Source organism: Cricetulus griseus, chromosome 5 (genome assembly GCF_003668045.3).
Source record: "Cricetulus griseus strain 17A/GY chromosome 5, alternate assembly CriGri-PICRH-1.0, whole genome shotgun sequence".
Taxonomy (NCBI): Eukaryota; Metazoa; Chordata; class Mammalia; order Rodentia; family Cricetidae; genus Cricetulus; species Cricetulus griseus.
The window spans coordinates 124,301,947-124,327,321 of NC_048598.1; the positions used below are offsets into that span (position 1 = coordinate 124,301,947).

Sequence of the window (25,375 nt, forward strand, 5' to 3'; positions counted from 1 at the left end):
TAAGGTAGCTGAATTTTTACTGTACAGCTTTTTATACAAAATTGTAATGACATCTCACAGGACTTTGAGTAGCTCAGGGAATTAGAGGAAAAGAGCTTTCCAAGCATCAGCCAACCTCTATGTTCAGCTGTTAAAAAAAAAAAAGTATGGAGACACCAAGCCCTAGCTTACACATGATTTTGCACACTTTAGAAGCATGGTATTCCAATACCATGCTTCTAAAGTGTGCTGTCCTTGACAGGCTTTGATGATTCCCCCATGGAAGGCCTCACTATTCTTGGTGAGTGGGGGGGGGATGGGTTGAGGGGGGCCAGTGGAGAGCATGGGAGGATGGGAGGGAGAGGGAACAGGGGGATTGATATGTAAAATAAGATTGTTTTTCTACATAAAAAACAAAAAAGTTTTATACATAAAAAAGTATAAATAAAAGAGTGCCACCCTTTCTAATAACATAAGAATCAAATAAGCATTTAATTAAATACTCATTTCGGAAATTGTATAATTAAAAGTATAAAATATTACAGAAATATGTATTGGATACCTACTTAATATGAGACACTTTTCAAGAAAGGTACCTATGGCGAGTACACAGTGCTGTTTTCAGGGACTCAGACACAAACATACAAAAAGTTAAATGATACTGTAAGGCAAATAAATCATTTAAGTTCCAAAGAGAAGTTCACAATGTTTGTACCATAATGAAAAGTGGAGCAGAGGTAGAGCAACAGTGTACAAGCATAGAAAAAGGCAAGACAGGAGGAATATGCTGGAGCAAGAAGGAAGGATGTTCCTGAGTGCCTTATCAGGAAAGCAATCCATCAACAAATATTCTGACCTAGTTACAAAGGATATACCTGACAACAAAACACATAAGTTTTCTGTCCTTATAATGCTTGTAGTTATACATGACACTTTAATTATACACGATACCACACAATACTTCTGAGCAGAGGATGTGGCAGAGATATATTTGGAGAAAGTTACAGTGCACTGATCTGTATCATACCATTATCTATGCAGTAAACTCAGAAGCAAACCAACTAGATACTCAACCTATGCTACAAGTGGTAAATGACATCACTGGATTATTCAAAGCCATCTTGGGTAAGCCACCTCATTTCACTATATCCCTGTTCTCATTGGAAAACTAAAGGTTGTCACTCAGCCACAGGCTTAAGATCTTCAACTGGAAAACATACAGCACATGGGGGACTGGGTAATAAGTGCAGGGCAACACTAGGACTGCAACTGACTTTCATTTCTAACCTCTTCTCAGCAAAGTAACGTTACAATTGCAGGTGTGCTCATCAGTTTAACAAGTGCCTACCTCCAAAACAGCACTCCCTTTCTGAATTAGGGAGAGACAGTATGGGTCAGGATGAGAACGGGTTTAACAGGAAACTGAAGGTCTATACTTTCCCATTATTTTATCTGTGTAATCTATAGCCCCAGTGACAAAAATGGAGGTGCCATGCTTCTTACACATCAGTTAGAAACAAAGAGCCGAAGACAAGATACTCATTCTATTCTCCATTACACCACACAGAGTTATTTGTCTCTGCAGGTGACTTATTTATAGAAGCCTTAAGGCCAAAGACTATGTTTTCTTTGTCTTCATGACCTCATTGTGCCTAGCATAGAGCTTTGTACACAATTACTAAGAGTGGAATTAACAAAGAAAAAAGAAAAGAAGTATAAGATCCAAAGAAGGAGTCATGGGGTACAAGAGGCTTCCAAGCCTCTATCAACAAAACAGAGGAAGGGGGGAAATGGAGAATGCTATCATTTTAACACTGTACAAATATTAGGATAGAAGATATACAAAGCATCTGGAATGAGGTAATTCCTAAAATTAATAATTAACAGCTGCCTTTCACAAACACGCCAAGTATTGGGTGAAGAACATTACAGATATCTCATTTAATCCCCACACCATTACAAGTCAGATATCATGCCCACTTTCAAACAAGAAAACTAAGAGTCAGAGCTAGGATACACACTTGCTCAAGGTCTTAATATCAGCAAGAGTGGGCTATCAGTCAAACTAACATCTAAATCCAAAGCTGTTGTGGGATAATCTTTTTGTATACTGTAGAGATGTGTCTCTGCATAAGGCACCTTCTGATTTGTTCAATAAAGAGCTGAATGGCCAACAGACACATAGGAGAGAATAGGCAGTACTTCTGGTGAGAGAGAGAACTGTGGGAAGAAGAGAAGCGGAGAGATACCAGTGAGACTCTAAAGAAGTCAGACATAACAGTACAGAGAGGTAACCGAGTCACATGGCAGGATGTAGATTAATACAGACAGGTTAATTTAATATAAGAGCTAGCTGGGGGAAAGCATAAGGTAAAGACCAATCTTTTATAATTAATAGCTCTCCGTGTCATTATTTGTGAGCTGGCAGTCCAAAGAAAAGTCAAAACTACAAAAAAGCCCATGCTGCACTTTCCCAGGGCCCAGGAAGGTAGGACTGAGGTGGTGGAAGTAAGCAGACACTAAGTTTATTATGGAGATGGAGCCAGGAGGATTTGCTGAAAGGTAAAAAAAAAAAAAGTTTTAAAAATAATGAGGTTATCAGATAATATCTATAGAACCAGATGGCCAAAGGGGGGAGAGCCAGTACCTCAAATGTGCTTCTCCTTCTCCAGACACAACCAGAACAGTTTTTATTAGTCTGCAGGCCAACTAAGGAAAAGAATACCACCCATTTTGCCTCCTTTTTAAAAACTGTCCATTTTGCAATAATTTTAGATTTACCATAAAGTTGTAAAGAGAACACAGAGTTCTCATCTCCCAGCTCCTCCTACCATCTTACTAAGTACATCACAGTACATCATCAAAACTAATGAATTATGCTTGCTGGAACACTTGTAGCTAAATCTTGCCAGTCTTAAAGCAGTTACCATTAAAACTATCATAACATCACTTTGGATCCCAGCAATACCTAAAATTAGAAACTGTCAATATACAATAATAAAAATAGTTTTAAAAACATTAAGCTCAGAAAAGATGTTGAAGCTATAAGGCTGCCTCTCTCTCCTCATCCTTTCCTTTCCCTTCCCTCAGTTATGACTTGGGAGAGAAACAGCAAAGAAAAGCATGACAACGCACAGGGAAACCAGGTAGACGCTCCCAGTGTCCTCTCCCAATGGAGCTGCGTAACTGTCTCAGCAGTGACGCAGGGCAAATGTGCAAAGAGGTTTTAATCAGAAAAGCTGGCTCAATACTTCGTGTCCAGCATTTTTATTAGGGGTCAATCATGAGGTGTGTAGCACCACTTAAATGACCTCAGGTCAGACTCCAGTCCCCAGAGCAAAATCAATACTTACCACAAACCACATTGTTTGCATAAACTGTCATCAAACTGGTACCTGTGGCCTCAACCGTCACATATACAAAAACATTTACTAGGTAGAATATTCCCAGGCTTAGAGCTCATCTCACAGGACCCAGACAAGGACCAGGCCTAAAGGGAGACTTTTTCTGGAATAAGCAGGATTTGAGCAACTCAAGCCAGCAGAGTTAACTCTTTCCTCACTGATCCATCCCACCATTTCGGACTGTGCACCCTTCAGACACACCAATGCTACCTTACCAATGACCTACTCATTAATCTGTACACTGTTTCTAGCTTCTGACTTTAGTTGACAATAAAAACAAAGTTTTCCACATGAGAAAGACCTAGGAAAATAAAAATCTAAAGCCTTACTTCCCAGTAAGTCTAAGGCCCCTGGATGGCAAGTGTAGCTGAAATAACATGGCCTCCAGTATGAGCCAACTGAAGGCCCCACAAAGCCCTCCTCACCTCAGAGTCTGAGGTGTTGGCTCTCAGTGACTCATATGAATGGTAAGACTGAATCCAAAAGACCTGACTTCCAGAAAAGCCACACAAGAAAGGGTGAACGCCGACTCTAGTGTTTTAATACGAAATCTGTGATTCCTAGCTCATAGAGCAATTTCATGAGACTCTCCTAAAAAAGTAAGCTCTGAACATCAATGAAAAGACTAAATGGCAAAGTGGACACTCTTTGTCACAAGTCAGAAACACAGTGAGAATTTTTTTTTTTCTTTTTGGTTTTTTGAGACAGGGTTTCTTTAGCTTTGGAGCCTGTCCTGGAACTCACTCTGTAGACCAGGCTGGCCTTGAACTCATGAAGATCTGCCTGACTCTGTGCCACAACCAGCCACTAAGAAATTTGTAATTAACAAAATTTTAATTATTTTAATGATTGGCCACTAATTTAATTTTTTATATTTATTCGTGTCAATGACAAGGTATGATCTTGAAGATTAAACCTACCTTATAGGATGAGACAGCTGAAAGTAAAATAAAAGATAAATTCTGGCTCATATAAAGTTGGGTCAGATTAACTTGAAGGAAAATAAAAATCTATGACTTTTTCAAATAATAAAATATTTAATCGTATTATAATTTCTTCACTTAAAACAGAAACAGTTTCTTCTTGGTGATGATCCTAAATCTGGATGCCTTTAAATAGCAAAATGAGAAGTATACATATTTTCATTCATTTTTCTAAAGTTTTAATCATAAAAATGGATATTATTATTTCAAAAGAAACCTCAATAAGCAATAAATTTGAGCTATGCATATTCCCAAAAGCACATAACCAAGAGCACAGAGGGCAACCACAGGAAAAATGGCTACGGCCATGTCCTAGAATAATCTGTATTTTAACAACTACAGGTGAAAAAAAGCTACGCCTACATTCAGTATCATCTGTAAAACAGAAAGGGGGTGCTCCTGTGAACTGTCTAACAACTACTTTTCACAACAATGTCCTATTTTCTTAATCTACACAATCTACCATGTGGCATTACTGCTTTGTATATGGTAAATAGAAGTAGCACCGAACAGGCAGTACAACCACCTGACTTTAGCAGGCAATATCTAAATCCTTTTCTCATATTATTTCCATGGAGCGTCTATAAATGGTTTCAGAATCTACTACTTTTTCCGCTAGCGTCATGAACATGCTTTGAAGACAAAAGTTCCCCACAGCAGCATGCCTCCAAGTTCCGCAAAGCTTCAGAGAGAAAAATTCCACCAGACTCCTGTAACTGTGCTTCTCAAACCACAGTCTTAATGTATTCAAGTCTATAAAATTCTCTCCTGAGAATGTTTAATTTTATAACTCAAATTCTCTGTAACATAATAATATGTGTGTTTCCAGTAACGTGGTGTCACTTAGAACTTCTTTGATGGTCAATGACTAATGTAGACAAGAGCCATAACAGAACTAAAATATAAACACATTCATGTCCACATAAGGACCAAATGATGTCACCCTTCCCGAACAAAAGGTTCGCTAATAGCTCAAAAAACTGAGTCATCACATTAACTTCATGGATGTTAAAATCAAAAGAAGCTATAACATAGGTTAATATATGCATATTATAAACATATAAACCTATCAAGTTATCATCCATAACATTAACTTAGCATAATTATTTGTACAGCATTGTAGTGATTACAAACGCAGCACACCTGATGGTTTATTTCCTAAGTATCACTTGTTATAGTATTATTCATACTTCATCACAATTCTGTGGTAATAACACTGGAGTCAGCAATGGGGGTTCGAAAGACTATCTGCAACAGTAGCGTGTATGGCTTGAGTAAGAGGAAACAGCTGTTTACCCAACATGTACCGTTGCTCTCAACGGGGTACGGATACCAACATGGAAGCAGTTAAAGGTTCTTGACCTTGTATATGAAGAGCAGGCTGTAGAATTCCTTCACATTTGAGTCTCTGAGTCTCTCAACTCAAAGGCTGACAACACCACAGCCACAATACAAGTACACCAAGCAAAAGAGGCTGCCCAGAAAGCAGTGAACAGTTCCAATGGGGTCCCAAATGACTAAATTTGATCAGGGACCTAAATAAATAAATAGATAAATAAGAAAAAAAACATGCTTTGTAGAAGAAAACTATCTAAACATTGAAATTTTTAATATTATTAAAAAATGCAAAATACAAAATACATTTTAAAAGGAAAGGAAACTTTGAACCTTATGTACTGAGCAAATGCCAGGTCTAGCAAACAATGCTAGTCCTGGATTACTTGATTTTTTTAAAAACTGGTAAGATATAAAAACAAATTAATATTTTATAGGCCATAAAAATAATTTTCAGCAAAGTACAAACATCTCAAGCATCCCTTTCTTTAAGCTTGTAATTCTTTAATATGGAATAGGTTAGGCTGTCCATTCTGTGTTATATAACAGAAGTGCTAACTGAGCACAGAAACACAACTTGAATTATAAAATTCTTGCTCTATAAAAATTCCTTAAACGGTGAAAAGAAGGAACTTGAAGCAATACAAGAAACCATTAGATTCCTATGTTTCCTACCTTATTGTTTTTACAAGAATCTCACTGTATAACCTTGTCTGGCCTGGAATTCACTATGATCTGCCTGCCTCTGCCTCCTAGAATTAAAGGATGTGCACCTCCTAACTCCATAAGATACTGGTTGTGCCTAGAGTAGCATCAGACCCGAAGTACTGGGCCTCAGGAGAAGGATCTAGATTAAAGACTGACAAATCATGGCTCATACATCAGATCATAACCATGCTCATGTTCTTTCATAGTGTGAACACAGAGTACCTAGTGTTTCAGAGAGCTCTGATAAAAACAAAGAAAAGTAGAGTCCTTTTCCTTACTCAGAAAGATAAATTATCTTAGTAAATTGCAAAGCATCAGCCTATAATTGCTATTTTAAAATAACAAGTTTTAAAAAGTGAATTTTTACCTTTCACACAAGCTTAGGTCAAGCAACATTAAATTAATAAAGTAAGTATGCAACTAATCTTAAATTTCCATTCAACTAAAAATTTTTAAAATAAAACCCTTCTCAAGATAAACTTTGTAGTAGCTAACTTTCATCCAAACTAAGAGGGTATTGGGGGGTTTGTTGTTGTTGTTGTTGTTGTTGTTGTTGTTGCTGTTGTTTTGGTTTGGTTTTTCAAGACAAGGTTTCTCTGTGTAGCCCTGGCTGTCCTGGAACTCACTCTGTATACCAGGCTGGCCTTGAACTCACAGTGATCCACCTGTCTCTGCCTCCCGAATGCTGGGATTAAAGTCATGCACCACTACTACCTGGCCCAAAGTATGAGTTCTAGAGCCATATATACGTAGACCATGTTTGATTTCTTCTCCCAGACTTCCTGCTTGGCTTTACAAATGAAAGACTGCATGGTGGCTCACATAATTTGTATGTATTATTTATGATACAAAGACCCAAGGTTTTAATTTGCCCAAAACAAATGAAAATTATAGTCTCAAGCAAATTTTATCTCAGGTTAAAGAGTTGCCTTGTCTGGATAGGACATAGCTGAAACTGAAAAGTCCGGCAGGGTGTGAGAACCCACACTAAGGCAAGGCAGGAAGGTCTTCAGGAAGGACAGTCAAAGGTAGACAGCAAGACTGTCTGAAGAAAGCAAAGAAAGCCTAATAATACTCAGTGTTCCTTAGGCCGTGGAACAAGGTCAGCCTTCCCACAGGCAGCAGAGTCGGTGAAACTTAATAAGCCTTTCTGTGTTGTCCATCGCACACCGCAAACCTGGGCAATCTCCCTGCAGATGTCCTGATTACAATGACCAGGACAGAAAGCCATTCCAACAGCTTTTTTAAAGTTTTCTCACGGGCATTTCCACTAATGGTTGACCTCTGCTCACTGGAAGCAAACCAAAACAACACTAAACACAGTAACACCAACAAAGACGAAAAGATTTAATTTACAAAATCTACAAGATATGCTACCGCTGCAAAGAAAATTCACAGAAATAGACCCAGGCAACTCGGTGAGTTGTACTGCTTAATGGTAATCTCGGCATGACAGATGTGATAAAAAAAAACATCCAGAATGAGTAAACAATGAGAAAGAATAAAGAAAGTGGTGATGGGAACTGTCAAAAACACGTCAATGTGCTCCAGCGTCATAATTTCAGCAGGCAGAGTAACTTACGAAACCAGTGTTATCTGCTATAGCAATCAAACTTTAAAAGGTCACCTGCTTACTAGTCTTCTCTAAGTTTATTATTCGATATTGTGAGGTCATGACCTTATGAAAAAAGAAGGAAAAGGGGACACTTACTGGGAGTGAAAATTCCTCAGCCAGGTACTTCAGCAAGGATGCTTGTTTGGCCAAGAACTTGTTCCTTTCTTTGATGTTGCCCTGAAGCTGAGGATCGAACTCCTTTCTGACCACAGAAGCAATAGAGTCAACAATCACAAGCTTAACTCCTTTGGAAATAATCTCTTCCTCCAAAGATTCAAGCCTAAGAAAGCAGAATTTGTAAAATAGTGAACAAACTTAAGAGATAATTTTATTTATGTGTCTTTCTTTTCAGAAGATGGAAGAACATTGTATTAGGATTTGAGAGAAAAGCTAAGCATAGGATGGACAAGCTGTAAATCCTGGCAGTTTCTGGGAGGAGGGAGCTAGAGGAGAAAAGAGAGCATCATGCCCTTTGGGGTAGAGTCAGCAATAGAGGTCCACAAGCATCTGTGAGGGGAAGGGAGGGTCAGAGAAAAGACTGAAAAAGCCCAGAGTTGGAGAACAAACATGATTGGGATTTCCATTGGTATCCAGTAGAGAGATAAAAGTGGGGAGAGGGAAAGCCATGCTTTTGGAGTTAGAACTCTCAAAATTGGGCAGGCTTAACAATGAAGATCTGTAAGTGACTACAGAGACATAAGTTTTTAAAACAGAGTTAAGGGGCTGGAGAGATGGTTCAATGCTTAAGAATACTTTTTGCTCTTGCAGAGGACTGGGTTTGGTTGCCAGCACCCTCATGGTGGTCCACACACATCTGTAACTCTAGTTCTAGTGGATACCACCCCATCTTCCAGCCTCCAAGGGCATCAGGCATACAAGTGACGTACATACAAACATGTAGGCAAACACCCATACACATAATATAAAATAAATAAATCTAAAACAACAACAATACTGTGGTATTAAAAAGATTAATCAGCTTTAAAACAGCAAGCCAGGTCTGTAGTCACAGACCTGTAGTCCTCACTACTCAGGAAGCTAAAGAAAAAAGTTTGCATGCTAAAGGCTACTGGGCTACAGTGGGAGTACAAAGCCACACTGGGTAATTATCATGGCCCTGTCTCAAAATAAAAAATTTAAAAAGAGCTAAAATGCAACTCTTTTGATAGAGCACTTGCCTTATACACACTGGTCCTCAGGTTTAATCCTAGTAACACACACAAACACACACACACGCACTTCCCTAAGTTACAGTGGTGACTATAAAATTCAGCACCTATAACTTAGTTCAGCCCAGCACTCCTGTTATACTGCATTCTTCTGGAAACAGAGACAGTGTTTTCATGTTGTCCTACAAGACTATAAAAGCTGTAATTTTAAAGTAAAACTACTTGTGGTAGCCTGTCTCCAGAACATCTGCCTCTTGTTCCCATTTCCTGATATGTCACATCTTTGCATGAATAAATCCTCCCTGTGTGTATATGCCCTCCCACGTGGTGCAATAGTTGGTCCTTGTGACAAAAGCTTTGGACAACAGTGATACTTTGTTCTAGACAGTAGGCACAAAGACCACAACCTCCACATGTAAGAAAGCAGGCCTTCGGGGGCTGGAGAGATGGCTCAGAGGTTAAGAGCACTGACTGCTCTTCCAGAGGACCTGAGTTCAATTCCCAACAACTACATGGTGGCTCACAGCCATCCATTATGAGATCTGGTGCCCTCTTCTGGTGTGCAGATATACATGGAAGCAGAATGTTGTATACATAATAAATAAAATCTTAAACAAAAAGAAAGAAAGAAAGAAAGAAAGAAAGAAAGAAAGAAAGAAAGAAAGCAGGCCTTCTAATGATAGTAGAAGTGAGGTTGGAAACAGGTGCCAGGTCCACTGAGCCATGAGACAACTGCTGTCCTCCAAAGTTACAGTGGAAATAAGCTAAGCAGCACCTATAACAGCCCCCAGAAAATACATACTGCAGGGGGAAACAGAGACAGAGGTAATGCTAAAAAAGACGTATTAATGAATTTTAAATGTTTAAATATTCTGTTAAAGAACATTTCTTGAATATTTCAAAGCAACAATAGAGTTTGTAAGTAGATTTCCTTAAATAGTTCATAGGAAATTTTTTACAGTGAGCTAAAAAAATGTAGGAAAGGACAAGTAAGAAAGCAGGCCTTCGGGGGCTGGAGAGATGCTCAGAGGTTAAAGCACTGAAGCTCTTCCAGAGGACCTGAGTTCCCCAAGAAGAAGCCCTCAAACACATAAAATGTCAAAATCTGAAACTGCCTACTTTGCAGAACTGCCTCACAGCTGAGTTCCCGGTGAAGATGAACTTTACTGCTAATCAAAAGCAGTTTTTCTTCTGTGTTAAAATAGAGTGGAAAACGGGATTCTGCAATCTCGACCAGTCTGTGAAGAAAAGGAAGAAGAATACAAGAGAAAAGAGTGAATACTAAAAGTCACACTGTTGAGCCTCCAACACATGCTACTTGGGAAATCCCTAAGACTTTTCCATTATCAGGTACAGGCCAAAGGCTGGCATCCCCTGTGTGAATTAGCAGATGTCAGCTGTCAGAACAGATTCCCAAGGTTTCTGGGTCTCACCAAACATCCAACAAGCAACAATGTCTCCAAGATTTCATTTTCTGGAAATAATATGTTTACAAGTAACATTTTTGTCTAGCAGCTATGTTAACATACTTGAAATTAGAAAAAGTTTCCAGTTGCTTGAATGAACAAAATCTATTTCAATTAATATAGTATATTATCCTAATGATAACTTATATCTAAGTTGGCATGTCTCATTCCAGAAAAAAATATGCTTTCTCAATTTAGTGCTATCTAGTAGTTCTTGGTAAACATAAAAGTACTATTTAAACAAGTGGTTGCTACCCAGTTACTTCTCAATAAACCAAAAGTTATTTTCTAAATACTGAATTCATAGCCTGGGGCTAAATCTAATAATATGGGGCAGGTCAAGTGAAGAGTGGCATATCAAAATAGAAATGACATCATCGTTTAGCAAAATGAAGCATAAAGGGCATTACTAAAAGTTACAAATGGATAGGATTTAAAAGTCAAAAATAAAACTCTTGAGCATAACTGTATCCCATTTAAAATGACATTTGTCAGCCCTATTTGGTCATTCTGGGGACCTGGAACATAAATCGTAAACACTAGGCTATCCCATATTCTATGTTCAAGTTAGAGACACGGAAAAGAGGAAAGCAAAGACGGGCACTGGGGCTAAAAGGAGGAGGACAGGAAGTAAGGAAAGCAAAGACAGAGGCACTGGGGCTAAAAGGAGGAAGACAGGAAGTGAGGAAAGCAAAGAAGAAATGATGTACCATTGGTAGTGGAAGATGTGCAAGCTGGGAAGGTTTGCTACAAACATGTATGTTTTATTATTGTGATGACGCAACTATACAGTAAGTCCAGCACTCAGTCAGTGTATGGACAGGAGTTACTATTGTTCACATTTGCTGTGCTGAATAACTATACTGAATAGTCAGCAACATACCAACAATATGAAATTTTCTATAGGTCTCTTCAGATGATTTTTATTTTAGGAAAAATTTTTTAAAATATAAATCAAAGCTAAGTATAAATGAAGTTTTCTACATCCCAATAGTCTCCCAGTAGTCTCCTATGACAATCTTCTTTACAAGACCTTGTTTTTTAGGGCAAGCAACAGAAAAACCTAGCTTTTCCTCCAACATCACTGGAAGCTTGAAAACAGTGCCACCTACTGGATATCTTTTAATTAATAAAAAAAAGCATTCCTTTGAAAAGATTCACTTAAATAAAAATCATTCATTCAACGAGGCATGGTGGTGCACACCTTAAATCCCAGCACTTGGGAGGCAGAGGCAGATGGATCTCTGTGCATTTGAAGGCATCATGGTCTACAGAGTGAGCTCCAGGACAGCCAGGGCTACACAGAGAAACCCTGTCTCAAAAAAATAAAAAATAATAATAAAAAAAAAAATCCATTCATTCAGGATTTATTGAGGTCCTACACAATGTGCCAGGCACTACTGTAAGTCCTGGCATATGGCATTACAACATCTCCCAAAAAAGGAAATGAGTAACAGCAGGGAGAAAGAAAATTACATTCTCCATGTGCTGGCTAGATTTATGTCAGCTTGACAAACCATAGTCATCTAAGAGGAGGAAAACCATGATTGAGAAAATGCCTCCATATGACTGGGCTGTAGGCCAGCCTGTAGAGCATTTTCTTAGTGACTGATGGGGGAGGGCCCAGCCTATTGTGGGTAGGGCCATTCCAGCATGGGCGGGTGGTCCTGGGTTCCATAAGAAAGCAAGCTGAGCAAGCCATGGTAAGCAGCAGCCCTCCATGGCCTCTGCATCAGCTCCAGCCTCCAGGTTCCTGCCCTCTTTAAGTTCCTGTCCTGACTTTCTTTGATAACAGTGATGTGGAAATGTAAGTCCCATAAATCCTTCCCTCCTCAAGTTGCTTTTTGGTCATGTGTTTTATCTAAGACACTCCAGACAGAGAGAAAAATGAATAAACATATCAGAGGCCAGTGCTCTAAAGAACACTGACGTACGATGAGGGAACACAAAGGTGAAAGCAAGTGGTATTTCATGCAGAGTTGTCCAGACATTTGAGCAAAGGCTTAAAGATGAGAAAGTGAACATGTGCTATCTGGAAGAACAGAGAACTGCAGCCAATAAGATCCCTCGCATCACACTGCACAGTGAAAAGGATAACGTAGCTGAAACACAGGGAGCAGGAAAAGAGTACAAGGGGAAAACCAGAGAGCTAGCTAGAGATCAGGGTCCCCTCAGATCCTCAGGTCTATGGTCATCTGTTTGTGTTTATTAAGAAAAATGAGAAGTCAGGGAGCAAAGCTGACATGATCGGGTTTCCTTTTTTACCTTACCCATTCAGCTGCCACATCCCACATAGGTTTCTTTAAAAATAAAAGTAAAAAGACTGCTCTAGGGGATGGCTTAGTGTTAGAAAGCACTTGCTGCTCTTTCAGAAGATGAAATTTATTTCCCAGTGCCCACCTGGTGGCTCAAAACCATGCTTAACCCCAGATCTTGGGGGTCTGCCTCTCTTCTGGCTTCTGTGGCATCAGGCACACTTTGCTCCTACATACATGCATGCAAAACATTCATTCACATAAGATACAAAACATTAAATAAATCTCTCTTTTTTTAAAAGTGTGCTCTAGAGTCTGGGGAGATGGCTTAGCAGGCAGGGGTGCCTCTATACAAGCATGAGAACCTGAATTCAAATCCCCACTATGGAAGCAGAGACTGGAGGATGTCTGAGGCTTGATGGCCGCTAGCCTAGCTCCAAGTTCAGTGAGAAACCCTGTCTCAAAGGAATAAGGGAAAGAATGATACATCAACATCAACATCATCCTCTGACACACACACACACACACACACACACACACACACACACACACCCTTGTTCTAGATGTCAAATGGAGAAGGCTATAGAAAGGCTTTAGAAAGGGCAAGGGTGAAAATAGGATGAACTAGTACTGAAATAATACCTAGGGAAATAATACCTCAGATAATTAGAAGTACCTGGATTTAAAGCATAATTCAAAGGGGGGAGCAAGAATTTGATTAATTAGATGAGTATCTAGAAGAATGGAGATTCAATTAGGATTTTCTTCCAGTGTTCTATTTTTTATGGGGGAATCCAGAATTCATCTTCAGATATATCAAGTTATCTGCATAGGTAAACATAACTATAACATGCTATTATATCAAGTGACAAATGTATATGAATTTGGGGATTGTGGGAAAGCTCAGAACATGAACTCATGAGCCTTCTGACAATCAAGAAGCTTGTTAAAATCATGAGACTGGATATCAGACACTCAGGACAGATAAAGGAGGAACAAGATCCCGAAACTGAGTTTTAGGGTTCCCCAAGACTTAGAAGCTGAAAAACTGAGGAACCAGCAACATAGATTAAAGAAGTATTCAGAAGATAGGAATCAAATCAATAGAGACTGACTGCTGCTAGGAAGCCAACTAAAGGGAAAACTGTTCAAGAGGACAATCAACAGCAATCAACAGTGCTACACAACTGAATACATACATGGTGGGTCCATGATGGGACTGAAAAGGCCCCACTTCCTAGTGATGTCACAGCCAACATACTGTCAATAGACAATGCATTATTCACAGGCTTATAGTAATATTACTATATTACTATACACAAACTTACTATGCTATCAGTCATGTAAAAGCACAGGATGTACAATTATGCACAATATATAACACTTGGTAATGACAATGGACTGTTAGGTTACTGGTTGTGTTTACTCTGCTGGCAATTGATATTACAGCATTTTTAAGTTCTGTAAAACACAATGCAGTGGCTTCACATTGATTCTGCTCACCATGTCTCTTGATAGTACACAGAGGCCATATCCATGATGAACATATGTGAGTAACTACACTCCAACAGAATCATAGGACAAACTGTCTCGTGACACAGTTCTCAGACCACACCATCACCATTAAGCAACACATGGCTGTGTTTCAAATACTGCCGAGTTAAATAAAGTTTTGAAAATCAATTTCAAATAGAGCTAGGAGATAAAGCCAGTATGGAATGAATTCAAGATAAAATAAAAGGGAGATTTTTTACTTCTGTACACAAAAGATTAACTGGCTTGGGAATTGCCCTGATAGCATCAACAACTAGAAAAGCAGACAAAATATCTGAAATAACAGTTTCACACAGTGAACAATAGTTCAAAACTGTGACCCCCATGAGAAAGGAAACTAATAAAGGAACCTGAAGTGTGTCCCAGGCTCACACCAGAGGCACTTTCCATTCCACAAAACAAAAAAGGGAAGCCAAAGTGAGTCTGGTGGAACCTGAGTGGAGAAGATGAGATCAGAGTTTGGGAAGGCAAAGCTGGTAGAACTCGAGTGCAGAAAAGCGGAGGTGTGAGGTCTGGCGGGGACCTGTGGATGGGTACACTCCAGAACTAATACACATAATGCATGGAAGGAAACTACTCAGGGACCAGGAGACAACGCAGAGACTAAACACTTCCCAACACTCACACGGAATGAGAACCGTGAGAGTTCCCACATCAACAAGGAATGCAGAGATCTCATTATACCCTAGGCAACTCGTGGAGTCCTCAGAGGGCTTCACAGTACAGAGGCTTACTCAGTCTCAAAGACCCCGTGAGACCTGCTGTAACAAATGTGAAGGGTCAGCTTTAAAGGGATCAAAATAATCTTACTATATACTAAAACAAAAATCTAATGCTTTAAACTGTATATGTAGTTTCAGCATCTAACATAACAATGTCTAACAACCAATTCAGAAATTACTAAGAAAGGGGCTGGAGAGATGGCTCAGCAGTTAAGAGCACTGACTGCTCTTCCAAAGGACTCAGTTTTGGCCCAGCCCCGACATGCCAGCTCACATTCACACAAATAAAATACAAAATAATAAATCTCTTTTTTAAGTCTGCTCTAGAGTTGAAACCAAAGGATTCGGTTTTAACCCAGCCCCCACATGAAAGATCACAGCCTTCTGTAACTTCCAACACCCTCTTCTGGCTTCTGTGGGCACCATGGACTGTCGTACAGATATACACATGCAGGCAAGCACTCATACATAGAAAATTTTAAAATGTTTAATTACTAGGCATGTGAATCACTAATAAAAGACCAGAAATTATACAGATGATTACATTATTAAAGCCCTCAGAAACAGCTATTTGTAATCTTATAAATTTATTTAAATAGGTGAAGGTTGTCAAACACTATGTAGTGTAGACTTAAACCAGAAAATAATCTGGGTTTTGTTAATAAAGTCTTATTTTAATACCTATTTGTTCACTTCCTATTACAGCGGTCTTTGCACCATAACAGCAGAACTGAAGAGCTACAAAAGACTAAGAGCTGGGACGCCTCAAGGCTTTAATCCCAGCATTATAAAGAGAGAAGGAGACAACCTGAGCTATATAAAAAGACTGTGTCAAAAACAAAAGAAGAGCTGGGGTGATAACTCAATTGGTAAATGTTTGCATTGTAAGCATGAGGTCCTGGGTTCGACCCTCCTAGCTCATGTAAAAAAAAAAAAAAAAGCCAGGAGTGACAGCACAGACTTATAATCTCAGAGTTGGGAGGCAGGGTCAGGCAGGTCCCTGGGGCTCCCTAGAGAGCCAAGCTAGGCCAGTGAGAGACCTTATCTCAATGAAAAACATAAGGGTGGTACAGTGGTTAAGAGAATTTACTGTTCTTCCACAGGACCCAAGTTCATTCCCAGCACCTACATGGCAGTTCACAGCCATCTGTAACTCCAGAATCAAGGGATCCAATACCCTCTTCTGACCTTATTAGGCACCAGGCACACAAGTGATAGACATACATTCAGGTAAACACCCATAAATACAATATTTTAAAGGGGGTAGACAGCACCTGAGGAATGGCAACCAAGGTTGTTTGTCCTCTGGGGTCCATGTGCACACAAACTCTCTCTCTCACACACACACACACACACACAAAAAAAAAAAAAAAAAAAAAACTAGCACAGGTACTCATATATATATACATGCAGCTGCATGTACACACTCTTGACAGAATCAAGAACTAAAAAAATAACTAGATAAAACAGCTATAAAGAATGCCTACAGAGATAATATCATTACTGAGATGAGAATGTTCAAACCACTAATGAACCATGATTAAGGCAAAGCATGTGTGACCTTTGGGTTTAACCTCATCAACCCTCCTCAGCCATAAACCTGAATAATGCACTATCAACCACCCCACTATTTCACATTTAAAATGAATTCCTTAAGATAAGAGAAATAAACAAACAGCTCTTTCCTATGACTTAGTTTTTAAACTGAGTTCATCTTTGGCTCTGGTTATAAATGACATACTTTGAGCAATGTAACTCCACAAGCCACAAATCATACAAACAGCTATTGTTAAGACACTTAGGGGTTTCTCCCTGTCCTCTCAAGTCTAAAGAATGCATTATCTCTATGCCCTAATGAATCCCAATGCTGCTACATGCTGACTCATGGAGAAATTCTTTCTGCAGCTTAAGTCAAGATCCCTTCACAGCCAGTGAAGGTCCCTCAAAAAAAAAAACTCTTCAGGCTAAAGTTAACTGCATCTCCAACTGTTGCTACCAATTCCTTCTTTTCCAACTTGTCATCAATAAACACAACATAATGCTTATTCCATTCATATGTACAGGAATTATCATAGTTGCCAGATTTCCATAGGCTGGAATACAGATCTGGGTCAGTGGATTATTTATTTACCCATATTGTCAAGGTGTACATAAAACTATGGCATCTAAGACTGCTGTGTTTTAAGCAGATGTCTAATAGGTAAAACAAATAAAAACAGGCATTTTCCTAAATTATCCAGAGGAGGGTTTCTACAACTCAGCATCTCTGCACTCTCTCAAATTCCTTTTGAATCTATTCCCAGATCTCTCTTTTCTCTAAATCTAGAAACAGTCTAAGCTATGGTTAAACACTGCAACTTACCGGCCCAACCCACTTCCAGTTCCTCATGCTATGTGAGCCTCTCTTTTATTGAAGCAGCAGTATAAACAGGTCCTCATAACTCATCATGATTGCTAGGTAACCTTTGCCCACATTTTCCCATATTCCCACAGAGAAGTGGTCTAGTGAGAAATCTGCCTAAGAAAACATCTGCAGATAAGAAGATGAGAAAAGCAGGTATCCTTTAAAAGAGGAGGGAGGTATGCTAATGCTCCTCTTTAATTCCAGCTCCTAGGAGGCAAAGGCAGGCAAGTTCAAGGCCAGCCTGAACTACATAGTGAGTTCCAGGATATCCAGGGCTATGTAGAAACACTGTCTCAAAGATAGACAGATGATAGACAGACAGACAGATGATAGGTGGACAAAAATTTAAAAAGGATTATTTTACCGATGAAAGGTGTGGCTAGCCTTTTTCCTTCCTAGTAACTTAAACACAGAATGGATACAGATGCATAAAATAAACCAGCCTTAGGTCCCTGTCATCACTGAGCAGCTGACCCAGATCTTTATATGTAAGAAAAATGAACCCATTTTGTTTCTTTGAGTGTTCAGCAGAAAGCTTACACAACTCACTGACCAACATCTACAGGGTCAAACAGACTTGCAACAGTACAAATAATACATAAGCAGACACTAAAGAGTAGGCTCCATGCATGATCCACCACAACATACTCCAGAAGGCAGCTGTACTATAGGCACTGCAGCTCTGATCCCACCTTATCCTCATCAGATCTCAAAACATATGCTATGTGGGAGTAACCTTACCCCCACTTAACAAGCTATATGAGAAATACAATAAAAAACTAAAAACAATGTTTTCACCCCTATTCTCAAATGAGCTTCTTGTGAATTATGTAGCATGAATTAACATAAATATAAAGGGACTTAAGTCATACCTGTTTTCCACACTGCCTCTGATGTAAATAACACTATTATTATTATAGTATTATAGTAAAGGCAGAAAAAGATGGAAAAATGAGTAAATATGAAAAATCCAAAATATAATTAATGACATATGCAAAGAAAAGAAATAAAACCAAACATCTTCACAATACAGAAATGCACAAAAGTGACTCCTGTTGCTATACTGCTACTTGTTACTTCCTCCCTCTTAAAGGGAAGAAGAATCTCAGAAAACTTACATGGCCCAAAAGGCTAAAGAAACCTACACTTCGAAATTCCCCTGTGTGTCAGTTAGTTATCATTCCTGTTGCTGACACCTGACAAAGGCAACTCGAGGAGAAGGGCTTTTACTGGGCACAATTCAGGGCACAGTCCACCACAGCAGGGAGTCCTCAGCTGGTCCCATCCCACCTACAGTCAGGTGTTGTGGGAGATTTTTTACACTGTGTGAAGATGTGTCACTGTGGTTGGTTTAATAAAGAGCTGAATGGCCAATAGCTAGGCAGGAGAGAATAGGCAGGACTTCCAGGGAGAGGGAGAAACTCAAGATTAAAATCTGGTACAGCAGAAGACACTGAGAAAGTCAGACATACAGAATGGGAGAGAGGTAAAAAGCCATGTGATAGAATATAGATTAGTATAAAGTTATAAGAGTTAGTTGGAAACAAGCCTAAGCTAAGGCCAAGCTTTCATAAATAATAATGTCTCCATGTCGTTATTTGGGGCCACACTTGCCACAGGTAGCTTTCTCCTTTTTATTCAGTCCAGGACGAACTGGTGCCACACTCCATTAAGGTGGGTTTTCCCACCTCAATTACCTAATCAAGACAACCTTTCCCAAGCCCACCCAGAGACTAACCAAACCTACAGAATCCCCCATAGGTATACATGGAAGCTTGCCTCCCAGACAATCCCAGGTCCTGTCAGGTTGAGGACCCATGTTAAACAGCATATCTCATCAGATCCACTTCCATCTGCTACTATTTAGGGAGAAATAAAGCAGTGAATTGTTCACAATGCTGCAGTGACAAAGACTCCAAAAACAGTATCTACAGTGTATCTTGACTAAGAGATAAGAACTGATCTCTGTATGCAAAATCTCCTACTGGGTGAATGTCCATTCACCAACATTTTATTTCCTTCTAGAAACAACATATAAAGCAACTTACCTTTTTCTCTTTACTCTTCCCTTTTCCGCATTTCTATTTAACATCCCTCCCTGTTTCTTTACCTTGTTTCTTCTCAGCCTCCTACAAAACACAGCTTACACAGTAACCCCACTTAAACCAATAAGAAAGGGATAGAAGAGGAAGAAACAATCTGCTTCCTGTATCAATTTCAAAAGGAAAAAAACCTTTAAAAACAGTATCTAGCACTCTGCTCTTAAAAATGAAACGTTAACTTATTTGTAAATGTCCCATGGTGCATAGCAGCAATAAAAGCAAAGCATTATAATGGAAAAATAAAGCAGCCTACCTTTCAGCAGTAAACGCAGACTCGGTGTCAATATACACGACAGTCCCTTCTAATCCTCCCATGTTGGTGGGCAATGTAGCTAAAACACTCATCATTATACAAAACTGAGTTTTCCCACAACCTGGCGGACCTGTAATCTAAAAAACAAAGTGCATATTATATATAAAGTTTGTATAAACACTGTAAGCTAGCCAAAGAAAATTATTTTATGATCTGCTGAAAAAAAAAAAAAAGAAAAAAAAAAAAGCAATCCAATGAGCCTGGCTTCTAGGAAAGAATTAAGCCCTGCTTCCCTAAGACACCCACTGTATGCCACAAACTTTCCCCTCCTTGGTGTATCCTTGGGGTATACATCCTTGGGAGCAAGACGAAAATGCTCCATTATCTTCTGTGGTTTGTTACCAGGTATGAAGTTATAATTAAGAAAGACTAGAAGATGCACCCGCTCACTGTATATACTAGTGTTGACAAGTGACATCGTGAAAATACTACTGAAGACTGATTGATTGGTGGGGTCTTTAAATCTTCTAGGCAGTATATGGCACAGCTACTTATCATTCAAGGGAGCTGATAAATATGACATAGCACATAGCTTATCTGTCCTATTTTGTTTTAATTTTATTTTTTGAAAGAGGGTCTCACTGCATAGTCCTGGCTGGCCCAGAACTTGCTATGCTGTCCAGGATGGCCTAGAACTCACAGAAATCTGTCTGCCTCCACCTGAGTGCTGAGAAAAGCAATGTGCCACCACATCTAGTTGCTTATCTTTTTACTAAAAATAAATAAATAAATAAATAAATAAATAAATAAATAAATAAATCAGTTATTCCTTCTTTGGGTTCAACATCTCTTTCACAGTCTTTGCTGAGTTGTGCTTCAATAGATTTCCATGACCAGTCATCATCTAATCACAGAGTACCACAGAGATTCCATGTTTTACAGCAGAGTGTTCTCCCAAAGGCTCATGTCAGGCCCTTGGAACTTTGTTCTCAGTTTGAGATAATGGAAACTTTAACAGGGGAGGGTTGATGGAAGATAATTAGGTCAGACAAGAGGGCAGGAGGAATCACTGTCCCTCTTATGGAATGTGTTAGTTCATAGGCCTATTCTGTACACAGTATTTCCTTCATGCTTCGCTGCCATATTGTGACATAACCAGGTGAGTTTCACCAACAGGCTAATACCGTGTTGTTCGGATCTTCTAGCCACCATATTCTGAGCCAAATAAAACTCTTTACAATATAAAAGTACCCAACCTCCAATATTTTGTTGTGGAAAATGGTATAGTAATAGACTCAAACAAGTTTATATAAAATCTAGCAAAACTAATACCATTTGAAATACTCTTTTGCCCATCGAAAATCAACTTTTGTGTTGTCGGTCACCTAAGAACAAATGCAATAGAAAAGCTAGAAGATTTTTATAAGAGATGCCCATACACCCACTCCCTACACTCAACAATTACCATTTTACTGTATTTACTATGCTATCTTATGTTATATTAATCTGTATGTCCATCTCTACATCTATTTACTAGTACATTTGGGGTTGCTTTCTTTTGTACTTCAAAGTAAGCCAAAGACGTCAACATGCTTTCTCCCAACAACTCTGCATACATATTCTCTAGAATTTAGTATGTATAGTATTTTTCCTTTTGAATTTCTCATAATGAACTATGTAAATATTGTCTACCATTTGATGAATACTAACAAACATACACACAGGCCATTGATGAATTATTTGTTTATGGTATTAGGCGTTGAACTCAGGGGCCTAGTGTGCTGAACTCAGCCTAATGCTGAGCTACTACTCCAGCCCTATATATGTAATCTGAATTCCTCTCAAATAAACATTACTACCCCCAGGGAAGTGCCCTCATGCATTATTTTCTTGTCAAGAAGTCTTGGGTCTCGAGGTACAAGCTTATAATCCTAGCTACTTGGGAAGCTGAGACAGGAAGAATCAAGTCATATCTGAGCTACAGAGTTCAAGGCCAGCTTAGGCAGCATTTTATCTCAAAATGAGCAGTGTAAAAGGAAGGCAGTAGATGTATCTCAGCAGTAGAGTGCTTGTCTAACATGGATAAGATCCTGGGTTCCACATCCAGTGCTGCAAAAACAAAACAAAGACCATCTATGTGCAGCATGTCTTTCATTTTTGAGGCTATACCTTCCCTGTCAACATCTTTAACTCAAAGACATATGCTCAAGAAAGTGGTTTTTAAATGGATTTCATTTTTGAAACAGAATCAAGCCAATCAGATAATCTAGACCATACTAGAAACATTCACACTTTACACTCATTATTTCTACCATTGTTACTGTTGTTATTACTATTATTGTTATTATTACAATTACTCTTGCATATTGCACACAGCCCACAAGTATTATTACTACTCTTGTATATTGTCCACAGCCCACATGTATTACTTATTACTACTATTATTATGATGATGATGATTACTCTTGTATATTGTACATAGTCCACATGTGAAGGTCAAACAGCAAATTTAGCCAGTAGATTCTCTCCTTCCACAATGGGATCTGGGGACTGAACTCGAGTTTTGGCTTGAATGGCAAGCACCTTTGTCTCTTAACCACCTCCATAGGCCCCCTATAAAAAAAATTATTTTTTTAAGCAGGGTCTCACTTTGTAGTCCTAGGTAACCTAGAACTCACTATGTAGACCAGGCTGACCTTGCACTCACAAAAGTCCACCTCCCTCTATCTCCTGAGTGCTGGGAATAAAGGCATGTGCCACACCTAGCCAAAAATATTTTTGAATATACTTTAAATGTATACCATTCTCCCTTTGATTGATTAAAACTAAACAATCCATTTTAATCACTGGAACTTCTTCACAGGTCTTTTATCATTACCAAAGTCAACACAGATCAAGTTGTTCACTGCATGGCACAACAAGAGGAACTCCAGTTGGTAAAAGTTGAATATGAATCTTGAAACTGAAGAGACGTGTGCATGTTAGAATGTGAACGGGTGGAAAAATGAAGGACTGGCTGTCTTTCTACAAGTATTGTTTATTGCCAGGCCTTAGCTATATTCTCTGACTTATTGAGATTAAAACTGCTAAATGCTTGGTGATTTTAGTGGAATTTTAGTGGAATGTAATTTAGATGACATATATGAAAATATTCAGTAAAGTATCAGGTACCATGATACTACAGTATTAATTTACTATTCCCTCTTCGAAAACTTCCACCTAAAAAAGTGAAATTAAGTAAAGTGTCCTTTTCACTCACAAACTGCCTTAGTACGGTCTGGAGAAACTGGGTTTGTTTGGCTTTTCTGAGTTTGAATTAAACTATACTAACTATATTTTCCTTCTTGCTAGCTGTGTGTGTGTGTGTGTGTGTGTGTGTGTGTGTGTGTGTGTGTGTGTACACCATATACAATTTTATAGGCTGCCAGGAATTAAATTTCATTATTTTTCAGGTTTATTTATCAGGGGAAAATATCTCAACATTAATAATTTAAGCTTTAGACAGTTTAGCCCTGAATTCCAGCATCCAAACCTCAAGATTTCAAGCTGTGTTTGGTTCCCAGCTTCAACCCAAGGGTGGTTAGAAAGAAAAAACCTGCCAAGCCAGAACAGCCAAAGTCATTTGCTTCTTGGAAACTCGGAGTGAATGAAACATTTGCACACAGAAACACCCATAAGATACGGTTGCACTTAGTTAAGCTGACAACTTAACAATGCAAAAACATCTAAAGGAAAATCCTTAGTGAAAACCATCCAAATATCAACAAGATAGAAAAAACTAGTGACTCACTTGAGGAGGCAAAATGCTATTCCCAATAAAAGAAAATATAATTAACTTCAAAAAAGAAAAAAGGAAGAAAGGGAAAGAGGGAAGGAAGGAAGGAAGGAAATAAGAAAGGAAGGAAATAAGGAAGGAAGGAAGGAAGGAAGGAAGGAAGGAAGGAAGGAAGGAAGGAAGGAAGGAAGGAAGGAAACTCACTTTAACCTGAAGTTCAATTGCATGTTGGAAAAGAATATGAAGCCTGACCTGCCGGCCTCACATTTTACCAAGTTAACTCTGCACATTTGGGACTCTGAGAAGCATGACAGTGCAATCCGCCAAGCCACTACTTGGCAGAAGAAAATTAAGGCTTTTCTGGCCTTGACCTGAAATAAGACAGCTTCTAGGAATATCCCTTTTTCTCTAGTGACCCCTGCATCTAAGAACGTGTCTGTATTTGCTCAAGAATTATGAAGAAATATGATTAGGTCTTCAGACCTACATAACTCATTTTATAACTACCTCCCTCAATCCCAAAACCAAAAATAAAAAGCCAAGAATGTCAGAAAGGCTGCTGTACTCTGCCTTGTGAAAGAAAACTGGATCTTAACTTACAGAACATCAGCATGTGGAAGTTTATATCCAAGACTTTCTCCACCATTATTATATATTCACAGCTACTCATGTGTGTGTAGAAAGGAGAGGACCAGAGCAGGAAAAAGCAGGACATGGAAATGACAAACATTCTAAATTGCACAATAAAAATCAGACAGCATGAAGACAAACAGCCATTCATTTAACAGCATCTCCTGAACATGCTATGTGAACAATCCTAAGAAACCATTAGAAATAAGTATATTTCTAAAATAAGGAATGAGAGAAGAAATCAATAGTGCATGCTAAAACCTTGTGGTGATTGGAGCCTTTCACAGAAGTGCATCAGGTAAACAAATCAGGCAAGTGTATCACATGTAAGAGATTCCCACCTGAAACCACTCCCTACTTTTCCCACCACTATGGCTACAAGTGGGCCACCAGAACCCAGCTGTAACTGAACAAGACAAAACTCATCTTCACAGACCTGAAGGTCCAATGCAAGAAAAATTAAGACTTGCTGAAGTTGTCAACCGACAAAGTAATCTATTGATCATGTAAATCTTACACCTTTCTATTGCAGGCCCAACAGGTAACAGAGTTTACAAGCGTAGTAGCTCTACTATCTCCTGGGACCATGTAGGCAACACCAATCTGTCAATGAGAAGAAAAAACAAAAAAAAACTGTAATATGACTTTTACCCAAGGAAAAATGGGGTGTCAAATCAGGACTCTGGTTCCATTTTGGGAATATTAGAAGTATCTATCCCAAATCAAAACTGACAGAAGGAAGGCACTGATCTCAAATCATGAACAAAAGCTTACAAGATCCATGAAATATAAACAACAGTAAATATTTAGCAGTGTTCATAGGTTGGTCTTCTGGAGGTAGTTTTTGAACCAAAATACAGAGACAGGACCATCTTTTGATTGGCACGAGCTTAGACCAGTTCCCTAGACTATAATCTCTAGATTATAAAATGAAACTACCAAACTGCATGGTGGTCTATGCCTTTAATCCAAGCACTCGAGAGGCAGGGGTAGGCTGATCTCTTTGAGTTTGAGACCAGCA

At 38.9% G+C, this 25,375-nt stretch overlaps 1 protein-coding gene across 10 annotated transcripts in view; it reads right to left on the reverse strand.

The window, feature by feature from the left end:
* Positions 1–25,375, reverse strand: part of Rad51b (RAD51 paralog B) — a 521,906-nt gene that overhangs the window by 481,624 nt on the left and 14,907 nt on the right. For 9 of the 10 annotated variants that reach the window (XM_027418388.2, XM_027418385.2, XM_027418384.2 and 6 more), the window contains 3 exons: positions 19,950–20,086; positions 10,314–10,431; positions 8,121–8,306 (listed from right to left, as the gene is read on the reverse strand). In XM_027418388.2, coding sequence (XP_027274189.1) covers positions 8,121–8,306; positions 10,314–10,431; positions 19,950–20,086 — 441 coding nt within the window. Of the gene's footprint in view, positions 1–3,803; positions 5,902–8,120; positions 8,307–10,313; positions 10,432–19,949; positions 20,087–25,375 lie in introns of those variants that run through there. The other variant, XM_027418390.2, reaches the window with a different exon arrangement.